The sequence below is a fragment of the Oncorhynchus kisutch genome, linkage group LG17 (assembly GCF_002021735.2).
Source record: "Oncorhynchus kisutch isolate 150728-3 linkage group LG17, Okis_V2, whole genome shotgun sequence".
NCBI classification, from domain to species: Eukaryota; Metazoa; Chordata; class Actinopteri; order Salmoniformes; family Salmonidae; genus Oncorhynchus; species Oncorhynchus kisutch.
Genome location: NC_034190.2, coordinates 21525211 through 21542452, shown reverse-complemented (window position 1 = coordinate 21542452; position 17242 = coordinate 21525211). Strand labels below are relative to the sequence as shown.

Here is a 17242-nt window from a genome sequence, read left to right as displayed (position 1 = left end):
GAGAGAGAGAGCGCGATAGAGAGAGAGAGAGCGATAGAGAGAGAGAGAGAGAGAGAGAGATAGAGAGAGAGAGAGAACAATATTACTTATTGGGTACTTCTGAGCCGCCCCCCCCCCCCCCCCCCAAAAAAAACCTATTAGGTTAAACACTGTATGGTTAAAACGTCAGGGGCCATTACTTGAGGCTCTCCTGTGAAGAGGAAGAGGAGCGGTCACTCTGAGGAAGAGACGCCACGCTCCCGGCATTCCTGAGAGACGACTGGAGGCTCCTCTGATAGGACGGTTCTAATGAGTTGAACAGAGAGTCCGCCTCTCCCGGAAAATGGTTCCTCAGACCCCAGTACGCCCTGAGAGAGGGAGGGGGAGAGAGAGAGAGGTGTGAGAGAAGGAGATAGTGAGTATGTGTATAGGAAAATGGTTCCTCAGACCCCAGTACGCCCTGAGAGAGGGAGGGGGAGAGAGAGAGGTGTGAGAGAAGGAGATAGTGAGTATGTGTATAGGAAAATGGTTCCTCAGACCCCTGAGAGGGAGGGGGAGAGAGAGAGGTGTGAGAGAAGGAGATAGCGTGAGTATGTGTATAGGAAAATGTGTGTGTGTGTGTCTTACTTGCGGGCCTCTACTCTGGCCTCTGCGTCGGCATCTGCAATCCCCTTCTTAATGCTCGCTACCATCACTGCTGTATGTCTGAGAGAGAGACAGACAGAGAAGGTGAACATGTGTACAACACTCAATCAAGATTCCATTCGCATTAAAACGGCCCTATATTTGTCTGTCTGGCTGTGTGTTGAACTCTCACCTCTCCAGAGTCTGGGTCTGCCACTCCTGCAGCAGCAGGTCCAAGAAGTCAAAACATTTCCTGAGGGAGGAAGAAACATCATCATTACTACAATCCTCTTCATCATTACAATCATTAATGATTATTTTTGGAACCATATGCATCATGCCACCTTCTGACAGCCACAGACTTGCAGGTGCAGTTACTGGTGATCAGGGGAATGAGTCTGGGAACATGTGTGTGCTGCAGAGAGACAGAAATACAAACTCAGTCATTTTATTATATGTGTTACCTGTGTGTGTGTGTTACGTCAACGTGTGTGTGTGTGTGTGTGTGCGCGCGCGCGCACACACACGTGTTAGCTGCGTGTCTAACTCACCCGTATGATGAAGCGTATAGCAGACACCCCTGAAGTGGCCATAACCTTGGCACAGTTAGGGATGAGGTTGAACAGGATAGGAAGAATGCCCTCAGCACCATGGTCAAACTTATTACCCAACACTGTCGACAGGTGGCTGGAGAGGGAGGGAGGGAGGGAGGGAGGGAGGGAGGGAGGGAGGGAGGGAGGGAGGGAGGGAGGGAGGGAGGGAGGGAGGGAGGGAGGGAGGGAGGGAGGGAGGGAGGGAGAAAAAGACAGGAAGTGAGAAAGTGCTACGTAAAAAGGAGGTGTGTGTGTGTGTGTGTGTGTGTGTGTGTGTGTGTGTGTGTGTGTGTGTGTGTGTGTAGTACTCACGCCACAGTGATGCAGGCCTCTCGTACCACCTGTGATCGGAGGTCTTTAGCTGACAGTTTGAACGCTCCGTCCAACAGCCTCAGGTGTTGGAAGAAACACTCGTACTCCGTTGCCCCGGCAACAATCAGCGAGCGGATCTTCTTCATTGCAGCGGCTCTCTGGTCCCAGTCATGTTTGTCATCAGAACAGATCTCTCTGATCTTATTCAGGTTATCCTCCAGGTCACGAGACGAGTAGATCTGACAGAGACATGGAGACAGAGAGAGAAAGGGGGACAGAGAGATAATTAGTTCACACTAGTATTATCTACATCGCTTGCAGTCCTGCTACTAATGCATACTAGCATGTTTGTGTGTGTGTGTGTTACCTGTACTGTGGGGACGTCAGTGAAGGCTTTGATGAAGTCTTCCTCATCGATGCCCCCAGCTCCATCCTTAGACGCACCTAGAGACAGAGGACAGAGAGCATGTGTATCCCAGTCTGAGTGACAGTAAGTTGTCCCCTTATTGATGTCACTTCAATCAGTGTAGATGAAGGGGAGGAGACAGGTTAAAGAATGTTTTTTTAAGCCTCGAGACAATTGAGACATGGATTGTGTGCCATTCAGAGGGTGAATGGTTAAGACAAAATATTTAAGTGCCTTTGAATGGGGCACGGTAGTAGGTGCCAGGTGCACCGGTTTGTGTCAAGAACAGCAACACTGCTGGGTTTTTCACGCTCAACAGTTTCCTGCGTGTATCAAGAATGGTCCACCACCCAAAGGACATCCAAATCCCTGCGGCTAGTTTCCATTTCCAACTGCAGTAGATGGACAGTTCTGCTACAACACAATCCATTTTCACAGGCTAGCTGCAACAGGCTAGCTGCAACAGGCTAGCTGCAACAGGCTAGCTGCAGCGTGAGATGGCTGTGCTGTGAGCCCAAGCCAGGGTTTGATAACTCTGAGAACTATGGTACTGGAGGCTTTTGCTCCCTGCTCGAACATCTAGCTGTTAGCCTTCCCAGCTATGGTGTGTAAACGGATGCTGGGTGTGTTATCCGTGTATAGAGTTGAGGAGGATGATCCTATAGCAGCAGATTGTGTGTTGCATAGATACACATGTTCCATAGTGTCTCAGAGATAGACGGGACTAGGGCCTCTAATACCACAGCTCTGTTCTTTCAGCTCGCCTCATTTATTCTCCCTTTCTCTCCGTTTCTTTTTCTGTTCTCTCAGATTCTTTTCTCCCGGTTTCTTTCTTCTATCTCAGAGTCTTGTCTCTCTGTGTTCTCTCGTCTCTTCTGTTCTATCCTCTCTGTGTGTCTGTGTGAGCAGAGTGCGTGGGTGGAATGTAATATAAATGCTAATTTAGCCACACAGGGAGCTAGCCTAGCATGCTAATATGCTAGCAGCACCAGAAGTTACACTAGCATGTTCCACACATTTCAGAACACTTACACACACACACACACACACGTCGCTCATATCTCCAGAAGTCTGATCCATCTGCCTGAATGAACATAGACAGGGCTGCTGATACAGACAGAGAGCGAGAGGACCAGGACAGAGTGGCTGTAGCATCACCCTGCTAGATCGACCCTGGCCTAGATCGACCGCCTGGATGTGAGAGCACTACTACCTTCCTCCCTTACAGAGAGAGGAAGAGGAGGAGAGAGGGGAAAGGGGGATCAATAGAGGGAAATATGCAGAAAAGACAAGTCACCCGTCTGTCAAACTTAGAATGCAGACTAAGATGAGTGAAAACAGAAAATAGAGAGATGGAGTGATCTACAGGGCATATTATCGTCGCTATCATAGATGTAATCAAAGGTATAACTAATCAAGCCCAGATAGAACCGCAGAGATTTGACTGATGACATACAGAACTTCCTGTGAAGCAGCAAGAATATAAAGACATAACTTATGGAGTCCAGATAAAAACAGCAGAGATGAGTGTGGATCAAGGATAAGCTCCTGTGAAGAAGCCAGAAAATGTCCCCTCCGTCAGTCTGTTGGGTTTACTGGTCCAGCCGACCTGCTTAGAAAGCTAGTTAATCTCTCCCCATCTGTATCCTTGTTAATCTGCCCATTATAAACTGGGTGGTTTGAGCCCTGAATGCTGATTGGCTGACAGCCGTGGTATATCAGACCGTATACCACGGGTATGACAAAACATACATTTTTACTGCTCTAATTATGTTGGTAACCAGGTTATAATAGCAATAAGGCACCTCAGGGGTTTGTGGTATGTGGCCAATATACCACGGCTAAGGGCTGTTCTTAAGCATGAGGGCTGTTCTTAAGCATTAGTATATATACCACGGCTAATGGCTGTATCCAGGCACTCAGTGTTGTATCATGCTTAAGAACAGCCCTTAGTCGTGGTATATTGGCCACATACAACACCCCCTCATGCCTTATTGCTTAATTAGCCAGCCCAACTCAATGGCCTTGTGCTTAGTGTCCGCCCTGAAATAGGAAGGTTAGGGGTTCGATGCCCGGCCGATTCATACCAAAGACTGTAAAAATGAGACCTGATGATTCTCTGCTTGGCACTCAGCATTAAGGAGATAGATTGGGGGTAAGATCTTGTGATAGACTCGGGTCCTGTCCAGGGGTTGTACTTGTACACAAACTGCCTCACGCTATGGAAACAGGACATAGACTCCTGCTCCTATATGAGCCGAGGCTCCTTACCCAGCCCAGGAGCAGGGGATATAATGTGATTAATAACGTTTGGATTTTACACCAGACGTCTCAGCAAGTCCCCTTCTGGCCATCAAGCCAATGAGACTAATGATAAGAAATCAATCGAAGGAACTTTATTTGCAAATGTCTCTTTTTTTATTCAAGTGTGATTACTCCTGGGTTACATAACGCCCAATGAATTATCAATAGATGCTTCTAAGAGGTGAGCAGGCCAGATTGGTGTTGAATAGGAGCTGGACTCTTACCTCCGATCTTGGGTCCTGTAGCGCTGGGTCTGCGTGCAGTAGAGGACTCTGCCGGCTTCTTGGGGATTTTGGGGACTTTGAAGGCAGCCTGAGCACGGCTCCCATCTGTACTGTCCACATCATCCTCAAAACTATGGTCTGAGAGAGAGAATCATTCATAATACTGTCGTAACATTGTGGTCATACATCATAATACTGTCGTAACATTGTGGTCATACATCATAATACTGTTGTAACATTGTGGTCATACATCATAATACTGTCGTAACATTGTGGTCATACATCATAATTAGAGGTCGACCGATCATGATTTTTCAACGTCAATACCGATAATTGGAGGAACAAAAAAGCCGATACCGATTAATCGGCCGATTTTTTAATTTATTTGTAGTAATGACAATTACAACAATACTGAATGAACACTTATTTTAACTTAATATAATACATCAATAAAATCAATTTAGCCTCAAGTAAATAATGAAACATGTTCAATTTGGTTTAAATAATGCAAGAACAAAAGTGTTGGAGAAGAAAGTAAAAGTGCAATATGTGCTATGTAAGAAAGCTCATGTTTCAGTTCCTTGCTCAGAACATGGTTAGAGCGTTGGACTAGTAACCGGAAGGTTGCAAGTTCAAACCCCCGAGCTGACAAGGTGCCAATCTGTCGATCTGCCCCTGAACAGGCAGTTAACCCACTGTTCCTAGGCCGTCATTGAAAATAAGAATTTGTTCTTAACTGACTTGCCTAGTTAAATAAAGGTAAAATAAATAAAATAAAATATGAAAGCTGGTGGTTCCTTTTAACATGAGTCTTCAATATTCCCAGGTAAGAAGTCTTAGGTTGTAGTTATTATAGGAATTATAGGACTATTTCCCTCTATACCATTTGTATTTCATTAACCTTTGACTATTGGATGTTCTTATAGGCACTTTAGTATTACCAGTGTAACAGTATAGCTTCCGTCCCTCTAGTTAGCGCGCGCCATTTCACTTCGGTTACACCAGCCTCATCTCGGGAGTTGATAGGCTTGAAGTCATAAACAGCGCAATGCTTGATGCACAACAAAGACCTGCTGGCAAAACGCACGAAAGTGCTGTTTGAATTAATGTTTACGCGCCTGCTTCTGCCTACCACCGCTCAGTCAGATACTTGTATGCTCAGTCAGATTATATGCAACGCAGGACACGCTAGATAATATCTAGTAATATCATCAACCATGTGTAGTTAACTAGTGATTATGATTTATTGTTTTTTATAAGATAAGTTTAATGCTAGCTAGCAACTTACCTTGGCTTACTGCATTTGCGTAACAGGCAGTCTCCTTGTGGAGTGCAACGAGAGAAAGGCAGGTCGTTATTGCGTTGGACTAGTTAACTGTAAGGTTGCAAGATTGGATCCCCCGAGCTGACGAGGTGAAAATCTGTCGTTCTGCCCCTGAACAAGGCAGTTAACCCACAGTTAACCCCTAGGCCGTCATTGAAAATAAGATTGTGTTCTTATACCTTTAAAAAGGTATAAATAATAATAATAAATATATATATATAATAAAAATCGACGCCCAAAAACACCCGATTTCCGATTGTTATGAAAACTTGTAATCGGCCATTCCGATTAATCGGTCGACCTCTAATCATAATACTGTAGTAACATTGTTATCATACATATCTTTGATGACATTTTATCATTTCACCCTTCTGTTATTAAAGTAGTTAGTGAAAGGAGGAGGAGAGAGGAGTAGTGGAAATAGGAGCGAGAGGGAGAGGAGGAGTGGAAAGAGGAGAGAAGAGGAGGAGAGGAGGAGTGGAAAGAGGAGAGAAGAGGAGGAGAGAAGGAGGAAAGGTCTTGGCGGAAGAAAATAGCAAAGTCAGTGCTGATCAGTGATCAATAGTAATGACAGAAACAGAGGCCACTGGCTGCAGGGAAAGTAGCTAATGCAGGCAATACACGAACACACACTGACCAACTACACAATAATCACTAACAGAAAACGTTTTCTAGCTGATAGACCCTGAGATCATGATGACATACAACAGATACATTCACACCAAAACACACACCAGCAATCCACAGCATGGGAGAGACACCTCCATGTGCCTCAAAGCATCACCCTGTGTGTTATTAGAGCCCCCTCCAAACACACCTCTAGCCGTGCAGCAGAGATGAAAGCGCTGGCAGAGAAACGCAGACACACTCAGTCGCTTTGACAACCACCGCACAGGGCTGAGAAATGCGCCAAAGCCACCACCCTACACACAGACGCACAATGTCAAGTAAGACGGACACACACCAACAGACTACATGCATGCGGATCATGCACACACCAACAAACACAACCAACCCTCATTCACACAGAGGTACACCAGCTAAAAGCAGCTCTAATTGATGCTCCTGCAGAAGCAGAAACACACACACGGTGGGCCCAGCCCTGCACTCACAGTCACAGATGCGTTTGCAGATGAGGCGCCTCATGCCTCCAGGAGGGCGTGGTTTTATGGCGCCCCCCTCTTCTCAGACCAGTACCCCAACACACACACCCCTCAAAATAGGTCTAGATACACAAACCTTAACTGCCATCCGAAAAACCCTCCACCCACACCACTGCCGGCATTTTCTCTCTCCTCCCTCTCTCTCCATCTCTCATTCGCTCGATAGCTCTTCTCCCCTCCTTTCCTCCGTGGCCAGGCAGCCAATCAGTGCAGAGATGACATCATGGTGTAGCAGCCAGTGAGGAGGAAGGAGAGTGTGTGTGACGCCCCCAGAATATTAATTGGGTTTCTCTAGCCTCCCTCACAGCAGCTAAACTCATTACCATCGACATACACACCCAAACACACACCGCAGCATTGACAGCTTAACACACACACACTTTACAGTGTCTAATCATATTTCACATATCCATCACACACACACACACACACACACACACACACACACACACACACACACACACACACACACACAGATAGAGAGAGAACAAAGGCTGAGTGGGCCATAGTGGCTGTGGAGGTGTAGAGATGGACAGATCAGGGCTGAGAGGAAGGCAGAGGGGAGGAGTGAGGAGGATAACATCCCTCCAGCTGAAACCTGCTTTTTGAGTGTGTGTAGAGAGGCTCCACCCACCCACACACATAACCTCAATCGCAGTTCCATCTCAGGTCGGAGTGTGTTAGGGTGTTGGGATCAGAGGTCAGGGTTCAGTGACCTAACACTTAATGAGAGAAGATGCAGAGACACTGCAACAACCCTTATTACGCTTCTATGACAACTATATTAACCCTTATTACACCGCTATGACAACTATATTAACCCTTTTCTATATCCCTTTCTTTAAAAAAGTATTTGTCTCCAAAATTGTTTGAGTGATGGACTGTGGATGAAATATCCCAGCCAGGAGTCATTGTAAATGCACACAGCTATAGAATTTAGAGTGTTATCCATTTCAAGTGGTAACAACCAGTCAACTGGTGTTTAATGAGTCTAGATTGGAAGACAGACTCAAAGTTAATATACATCACATTGAGTTTCTGCTTGATGCATTGCAATAGGAAATAGCATAATGGCATTATACTGGGAAAGATGGGTTAATCTGTGGACATCGTGGGGGGGTGGAGTTAACATCAGAATGAATGGTGGATAGGCGGTCAATGTGGATGAATATCCAATTAGGAATGTATCATTACTTAACTACAGGTACTATAGATGTGAGCAAAATATATGTTAGAAGTAGTAAGGTTGTCCATTTGTTTACTCCAATCAGTGTAGGGATGGAAATGTTTAAATAAAAAAGAAAGTTGAATTAGAAATCATGCAAACAATTACATTGATACAACCAATAATATTAAAGTTGATCTACTCCCAATTTTCTTTGTACATTCAAATAAATAAAGCTGCCTGATGATGCTAATCAGTTGCGAAAGGCACTTACAGCGGTGCTTTAACAGTGACACAGCCCCCTTAGGAGGGCGAATCTCTGTCAAGGACGGAGGAGCAAAGACACGAGAGAGAGAGAGCGAGAGAGAGAGCAAGCGAGAGAGCGAGAGAGCGAGAGAGAGCGAGAGAGAGAGCGAGAGAGAGAGCGAGAGAGAGCCAGCAAGAGAGAGCGAGAGAGAGAGCGTGAGAGAGAGAGCCAGCGAGAGAGAGAGCGAGAGAGAGAGCGAGAGAGAGAGCGAGAGAGAGAGAGCCAGCGAAGAGAGAGCGTGAGAGAGAGCGTGAGAGAGAGAGAGAGCCAGCGAAGAGAGAGCGCGAGCACCAGCGAAGAGAGCACGAGAGAGAGAGAGCGCCAGCGAAGAGAGAGCGCGAGAGAGAGATGGGGAAAGGGAGCTTTAGAGTGAAAATGAGGGAGAGCAAGATGGAGGACAGAGAAAGATTTGTAGAGAGAGAAAAGGGAGGAATAGAAAGGAGAGAGAGAGAAGGAAAAGAGGGAGGGATCATTCATGGTGAGCACTGTTCAGGCTGTTTCCATGACAACCTGGAGAGACGTATCCTCTTGGGAGAAGAGCAGTGAGACAAAACCATCAGGAACCAACCCAATAACACAACTACCTGTAGCGGTTTGAGATTATGTAGGCTATTCCATTATCTTTATGAAAATAAGCTTATCCTTGCCTTTATATTTACAATTTATTCCTGATATTTTAGCTTAATTAATGGTGTTTCTGTTCCACCCAAAAAAGGAAAATCGAGCTCCATACCGCATTGCTGTGCACCTCCCAAATGTTGTAACAATGTGTAGGGCTCCGTAAAGCTCTGTATTGAAATGATTGGTTGATGGTAGGTGGGAGCGGGAGGTCCTGTATAAACACAAACTCACTTCCTTGACAACAGGTCTGCTCAGCAGGTACATGAAGCGCAGGAAGTGTGAATGCCCTGACTTCTGCAGATGGCGTATCACCGGCCAGTGCAGACTTCAGATTGACCATGCAGCACATTTAACAAATGTTGTTGTTTTTGTAGACACAAAGAAACAGAAATTGGGGAATTTTCTCATGCAAGTCAGCTATTATGAGAGTTTCGGCTGGTTATTGTCCAATTTAATGGCTTTAATCAAGGCGTAAACTGTTTCAGACCTATCAAACCCGCCACGGTTGTTGCCTCTGCCTGTTGCAGGTGGCGTTCCAGAGTTCACAGGTGTGCCTGGCTGGATCGTGCCTCCATCACCTCGTCCCTCGCCCCCTTCAACACGTGACTATCCGTCAAAGCAGTCTGGCACTCCCCCAATGTGGCCTTGCTATGTAAAGACGAAATCTATTGCTGGTCTTTACTGTTTGCTGCACATTTTTACTTTGTATTCCATTTCCAGTGAGACTATTCAACCAAGAGTCACTGATGGAAGAAGAAGAGCGATCGGCAAAGGCCATCAGGAATCTGCTGGCATCACGACATCAACATCGCTCTACTCACAGTCAGAAGACAGTTGAAGAAACTTGAGTGGATGTATTCTATTTTATTCTGTTATAATTTCTCTGCTTAGTAGCCGAGGCTATATGGTTACGCCATTGTTCATTTAGCAGACATCGGTCTCGTATATTCTGTCAACACAAAATGTATATTTTACAGTAAGAATATCGTAGAACATAACAGAACATATCCGTTTCTCTTACAATAAAAAATATTAGTGTAACAAAAGTTAAAGGTGCCGAATGGTCAATCTGACGTCTGCCTGGGCTGTGCAGCATTTACAGTGAAATCTCTGCAGAAGTCTGGGCATCCATACCTCTTGCACTTCACAGAGCAGTGCAGAGTTGTTGTGAAGGAAGTGAGTTTGTGTTTATACAGGACCTTCCACCCTCACCTACCATCAACCATTCAGAGCCCTCCGCTTTGTTAACAAATGTGGGATGCGCACGATGATGCAGTACGGAGCTCAATTTGGCGTCTGCATGCCTCTGGAGGCTCCGCAATTGCATCACACCCTCCATACGGAGCCTCCGGACCCTTTTTCGGATCAACCATAAATGTTTTTTTATGATATGGATGTAGTAGGCTACAGTCCAGTTACAGCTTCTTCTGACAAAGGAGAAAGAAAAAAAAAATGGTATTTTTCAGGTGTGGTTGTGCATGCGGGACAGAGGAAGAACAATTCTTACACTATTGTTCTTAATTCAATCACCCTCTTCTTCATCCTCATAATTCACGATTGAATTTGAATGATCAGCAAAATGATCCGTTTCTATCTGTTTTCTATCGTCCATTCATTGATGTCACTCATTCAGCGAGGAGAGAGACACATTGGTGTAAAGTGTTGGTACCCAGACGCTAAATCCAAAAGCCTAATCAGAGGTCTAACTCCCCCTTGCGGTGGTCTGGTGCAATGACCCAGTGACGCAATACAAGGTACTATACCACAATTTACTTCAATGTGCTGTGGTATAACCTTGAAACTTTTAATTGAGGAACCACTGCACATGTGGGTCTGTCTATTAGAGCTTTCTCTATCCTCTCTGGGTAGATTGAGTCACGCTACAGTAGCTATGGTGGAATTTCCCTCATGCTTACACCAATCCAATGCTTTTAAAGTGAGGGGATGGGCAGACTTCAGGGAATCAGCACTGGGCAGAGAGGAATGGGAATAGTGGTTTGGTGTCAATATGTAAACCTTAAAGACACGGTACTTTTGCGACTGATAAAGTTTTAATTTGTATTAATTTTTTTTACCTCCCGCTTTGGGCAGGATGTGTCAATGTGTATTTCTTACATGCATAATCTATGACCAGAATTACCATCTTACCTCAATTAGCCATGAAATCCCTAGTTTGAAGCAACCATTTTCCCTACATTTCCCCCCCACGTGGGCCAGCCCCCTAGCAATTTGAGTTCTAGCCAATGAGTTTCCTCTCCTTGCATTTGAGTGACAGCTAGAAGTGCCTGCTCAGCGTTATCCAATGAAGTTGTTGGGCGGGCCCAATGGCTCAGTGGACACAGCAGAGAAAGAGAGAGAGAGCAATGACGTGGCACTACATGGCCAAAAGTATGTTGACACAGCTTCAAATTAGTGGATTCAGCTTTTTCTGCCACACTCATTGCTGACAGGTGTATAAAAATCAAGCACACCGCCATGCAATCTCCATAGACAAACATTGGCAGTAGAATGGCCTTACTGAAGAGCTCATTGACTTTCAACATGACACCGTCATAGGATGCCACTTTTCAAACATGTTAGTTTGTTACATTTCTGCCCTGCTAGAGCTGCCCCAGTCAACTGTAAGTGCTGTTATTGTGAAGTGGAAACTTCTAGGAGCAATAACAGCTCAGCCATGAAGTGGTAGGCCACACAAGCTCACAGAAGGGGACCCCAAATGCTGAAGCGTGTTCCAAACTGCCTCTAGAAGCAACGTCAGCACAAGAACTGTTCATTGGGAGCTTCATTGGACTATGGGGCAGTGGAAACGTGTTCTCTGGAGTGGTGAATCACTCTTTAACATCGGTCAGTTTGACAGATACATCTGGATTTGGTGGATGTCAGGAGAATGCTACCTGCCCCAATGCTCTAGTGTCAACTGTAAAGTTTGATGGAGGAGGAATAATGGTCTGGGGCTGTTTTTCATGATTCGGGCTAGGCCCCTTAGTTTCAGTGAAGAGAAATCTAAACGCTACAGCATACAATGACATTCTAGATGATTCTGTGCTTCCAACTTTGAGGCAACAGTTTGGGGAAGGCCCACACCTGTTTCAGCATGACAACGCCCCTGTGCACAAAGTGAGGGCCATACAGAAATTGTTTGTTGAGATCGGTGTGGAAGAACTTGACTGGCCTGCACAGAGCCCTGACCTCAACCCGACAGAACACCTTTGGGATGAATTGGAACGCCGACTGCGAGCCAGGTCTAATCGCCCAACATCAGTGCCTGACCTCACTAATGCTCTAGTGGCTGAATGGAAGCAAGTCCCCGCAGCAATGTTCCAACATCTAGTGGAAAGCCTTCCTGGAAGAGTGGAGTCTGTTATAGCAGAAAAGGGGGGGACCAACTCCATATTAATGCCCATGATTTTGGAATGAGATGTTCAACAAACAGGTGTCCACATAATTTTGGCCATGTAGTGTATCTGAACATAGGTGATGTAGTATGCAACTTTAGGGGACCACTTTTGGCTCGGGAGTGCTACTTTTAGAACTACTGGCGAAAAAGTATACAAAAATACCGGAGAATCTCTTTAATGTGAGAATCAGAATTAAAATCACAGCTCTGTCACATCAACAAAAACCCCCATAGCACGCAACAAGGTGGGCGCACACACACTCCACTGAGGAGTGTTGCCATGGATACGGCTGTAAGGTATGCCCTCCATTTTTGAGTCAAATAGACAGAAGGTAAGAAAGGCAGAGGCCAAGAGACAGAAAAGTAGAGAATGAAATGACAAGAAGGATGATAGAGAGCAGGGATAGGCCAACTACAACACACAGGCTGCATCCGGCACGCAAAATAAATGACCTTTTGGGGATTACATTGTTTGTTTTTTTAATAAAAAAAAAAAAACACTCCAGGCCACACTTGAACATCTACAATTTGATAAAATGTGTAAATTATAATTGAACTATACATTTTCAAATAACTGACATGTTTCTGGGCAGCAAATTCATTTTGACCCCTGATAGACACTGAGTGTATAAATATTAGGAACACCTTCCTAATATTGAGTTGCACCTTTTGCCCTCAGAGCAGCCTGAATTCGTCAGGGCATGGACTCTACAAGGTGTCGATAGTGTTCCACAGGGAGGCTGGCCCATGTTGACTCTACAAGGTGTCGATAGTGTTCCACAGGGAGGCTGGCCCATGTTGACTCTACAAGGTGTCGATAGTGTTCCACAGGGAGGCTGGCCCATGTTGACTCCAAACATTCCCCATAGTTGGCTGGATGTGGTGGACCATTCTTTTGATACACAAGGGGAAACTTAAGTGTGAAAACCCCAGCAGCGTTGCAGTTTACATTTACATTTCAGTCATTGGAGCAGCAGGTAGCCTAGCAGTCAGAGCATTGGGCCAGTAACCGAAAGGTTGGTGGATCGAATCCCTGAGATGCCAAGGTAAAAATCTGTCATTCTGCCCCTGAACAATGAAGTTAACCCACTGTTCCTAGGCAGTCACTGTAAATAAGAATTTGCACTGACTTGCCTAATTAAATAAAGGTTAAAAAAAAATATATATATATATAAAAATATAAAAATTTAGCAGACACTCTTATCCAGAGCGACCTACTGTAGTAAGTGGATACATTTTTCATACTGGTCCTCCGTGGGAATCGAACCCACAACCCTGGCGTTGCAAGCGCGATGCTCTACCAACTGAGGCAACTGACATTCAAGCCCTGTTCAAATGGTTTGTCTTGCCCATTCACCCTCTGAATGGTAGACATACACAATCCATGTCTCAATTGTCTCAAGGCTTAAAAATCCTTCTTTCACCTGTCTCCCTTTCATCTACACTGATGGAAGTGGATTTAACAAGTGACATCAATACGGGATCCTAGCTTTCACCTGGATTCACCTGGTCAGTCTGTTTACATCTGTATTTTTTGTAGCCATCTACATAGCACCACAGACTGATGCTGGCACTAAGACCACACTGAATGAGCTGTATTCCGCCATAAGTAAACAGGAAAACACTCATCCAGAGGCAGCGCTCCGAGTGGCCGGGGACTTTAAACCACCTTTACTCCACACAGAGACGCGTACAAAGCTCTCCCTCACCCTCCATTTGGCAAATCTGACAGAAACTATCCTCCGGATTCCTGCTTTCAAGCAAAAATGAAGGCAAGAAGCACCGGTGACAAGATCAATAAAAAAGTGGTCAGATGAAGCAGATGCTAAGCTACATGATGATAAGATGCTAAGCTACATGATGAAAAGATGCTAAGCTACATGATGATAAGATGCTAAGCTACATGCCAGCAGAGACTGGAATATGTTCTGGGATTCCTCCAATGGCTTAGAGGAGTCCACCACATCAGTCAATGGCTTCATCAATAAGTGCATCGATGACGTCGTCCCCACAGCGACCGTACGCACATACCCCAACCAGAAGCCATGGATTACAGGCAATATCCGCACTGAGCTAAAGGCTAGAGCTGCCGCTTTCAAGGAGCCGGACTCTAACCCTGAAGCTTATAAGAAATCCCGCTATGCCCTCCGACGAACCATCAAACAAGGAAAAGCGTCAGTACAGGACTAAGATCGAATCGTATTTCACCGGCTCAGACGCTCGTCGGATGTGGCAGGGCTTGCAAACCATTACAGACTACAAAAGGGAAGCACAGCCGAGAGCTTCCCAGTGACACAAGCCTACAAGACGAGCTAAACTAATTCTATGCTCGCTTCGATGCAAATAGCATGATAGCACCAGCTGTTCCAGAGGACTGTGTGATCACGCTCTCCGCAGTCGATGTGAGTAAGGCCTTTAAACAGGTCAACATTCACAAGGCCACAGGGTCAGATGGATTACCAGGACGTGTACTGCGAGCATGCGCTGACCAACTGGCAAGTGTCTTCACTGACATGTTCAACCTCTCCCCATTAGAACCTGTAATACCAACATTTTAAGCAGACCACCATAGTCCTTATTCCCAAGGAAGCGAAGGTAACCTGCCTAAATGACTACCGACCCGTAGCACTCACGTCTGTAGCCACGAAGTGCTTTGAAAGGCTGGCCATGGTTCACATCAACATCATTATCCCAGAAACCCTCGATCCACTCCAATGTGCATACCGCACCAACAGATCCACAGATGATGCAATCTCTATTGCACCACACTGCCCTTTTCCCACCTGGAAAAAAGGAACACCTATGTGAGAATGCCATTCATTGACTACAGCTCAGCGTTCAACACCATATTGGCCTCAAAAGCTCACCACTAAGCTAAGGACCCTGGGACTAAACACCTCCCTCCAACTGGATCCTGGACTTCCTGATGGGCCGCCCCAGGTGGTAAGGGTAGTTAACAACACCCCTCAGGGGTGTGTGCTCAGTCCCCTCCTGTACTCCCTGTTCACTCATGACTGCACGGCCAACACCATCATTAAGTTTAACGATGACACAACAGTGGTAGGCCTGATCACCGACAATGATGAGACAGCCTATAGGGAGGAGGTCAGAGACCTGGCCGTGTGGTGCCAGAACAACAACCTCTCCTTCAACGTGATCAAGACAAAGTAGATTATTGTGGACTACAGGAAAAAGAGAACCGAGCACATCCCCATTCTCATCGTTGGGGCTGTAGTGGAGCAGGTTGAGAGCTTCAAGTTCCTTGGTGTCCAAATCAACAAACTAACATGGTCCAAGCACACCAAGAAAGTCGTGAAGAGGTCACAACAAAACCTATTCCCCCTCAGGAGACGTAAAAGATTTGTCATGGGTCCTCAGATGCTCAAAAGGTTCTACAGCTGCACCAGAGAGCATCCTGGTTGCATCACCGTCTGGTATGGCAAATGCTCGGCCTCCGACCGCAAGGCACTACAGAGGGTAGTGCGTACGGCCCAGTACACCACTGGGGCCAAGCTTCCTGCCATCCAGGACCTCTATACCAGGCGGTGTCAGAGGAAGGCCTTAAAAATGGTCAAAGTCTCCAGCCACCCCAGTCATAGACTGTTCTCTCTGCTACCGCACGGTAAGAGGTACCGGAGGGCCAAGTCTAGGTCCAATAGGCTTCTAAACAGCTTCTACCCCCAAGCCATAAGACTCCTGAACATTTAATCAAATGGCTACCCAGACTATTTGCATTGCCCCCCCCCCTCTTTTACGCCACTGCTACTCTCTGTTTTTATCTATGCATAGTCACTTTAATAACTCTACCTACATGTACATATTACCTCAACTAACCGGTGCCCCCTACCATTGACTCTGTACCCCTGTATATAGTCTCGCTATTGTTATTTTATTACTGCTCTTTAATTACTTGTTCCTTTTATTTCTTATTCATATTTTGAAACTATTGTTGGTTAGGGGCTTGTAAGTAAGCATTTCACTCTAAGGTCTACACTTTGGTACTGGTCAGTTCCTGGATGGGAAACCAGATGCTGCTGGAAGTGGTGTTGGAGGGCCGGTAGGAGGCACTCTTTCCTCTGGTCTAAAAAAAAATATATCCCAATGCCACAGGGCAGTGATTGGGGACACTGCCCTGTGTATGGTGCCGTCTTTCGGATGGGACGTTAAATGGGTGTCCTGACTCTCTGAGGTCATTAAAGATCCCATGGCACTTATCGTAAGAGTAGGGGTGTTAACCCCGGTGTCCTGGCTAAATTCCCAATCTGGCCCTCAAACCATCACCTAATAATCCCCAGTTTACAATTGTCTCATTCATCCCCCTCCTCTCCCCTGTAACTATTCCCCAGGTCGTTGCTGCCAATGAGATCGTGTTCTCAGTCAACTTACCTGGTAAAATAACGGATAAATAAACAAATAAAAAAAGGTCTACACGTTGTATTCGGCGCATTTGACTAATAACATTTGATTTGTCATGGAAAGAGCAGGTGTTCCTAATGTTTCATACACTCAGTATAGAATGTGAGTGAGGTGATATGCTCAGTTATAATCCACATATCTACTTGCTGCTACAGGCAGAACTAAAACCATTTTAAGAAAAAGTATATACGCACTCCCCAGTCCCCAATCAAAAAAAAACGTTTGGGTTTCAGATACAAACCAAACGTGCAGAGGCAAACACACACTCTCCAATCCCTAATACAGGTGAAAATGATCCCAGTCATTCCCATGCAGGGAAGAGGGGAAACACAATCCACATTCTGAGAACGTCACACACACAGCAAAAAAATAAATCCGTAACAAAACCACCCAGCAAGCAACACACA

At 45.7% G+C, this 17242-nt stretch overlaps 1 protein-coding gene across 19 annotated transcripts in view; it reads right to left on the bottom strand.

Annotated features, from left to right (window-relative positions):
• Positions 1 to 17242, bottom strand: part of clasp2 (cytoplasmic linker associated protein 2) — an 81889-nt gene that overhangs the window by 32026 nt on the left and 32621 nt on the right. For 17 of the 19 annotated variants that reach the window (XM_031793223.1, XM_031793222.1, XM_031793225.1 and 14 more), the window contains 8 exons: positions 4443 to 4580; positions 1876 to 1952; positions 1509 to 1747; positions 1155 to 1290; positions 948 to 1018; positions 797 to 856; positions 607 to 684; positions 180 to 347 (listed from right to left, as the gene is read on the bottom strand). In XM_031793223.1, coding sequence (XP_031649083.1) covers positions 180 to 347; positions 607 to 684; positions 797 to 856; positions 948 to 1018; positions 1155 to 1290; positions 1509 to 1747; positions 1876 to 1952; positions 4443 to 4580 — 967 coding nt within the window. Of the gene's footprint in view, positions 1 to 179; positions 348 to 606; positions 685 to 796; positions 857 to 947; positions 1019 to 1154; positions 1291 to 1508; positions 1748 to 1875; positions 1953 to 4442; positions 4581 to 6878; positions 6995 to 17242 lie in introns of those variants that run through there. The other 2 variants (XM_031793232.1, XM_031793242.1) reach the window with 2 other exon arrangements.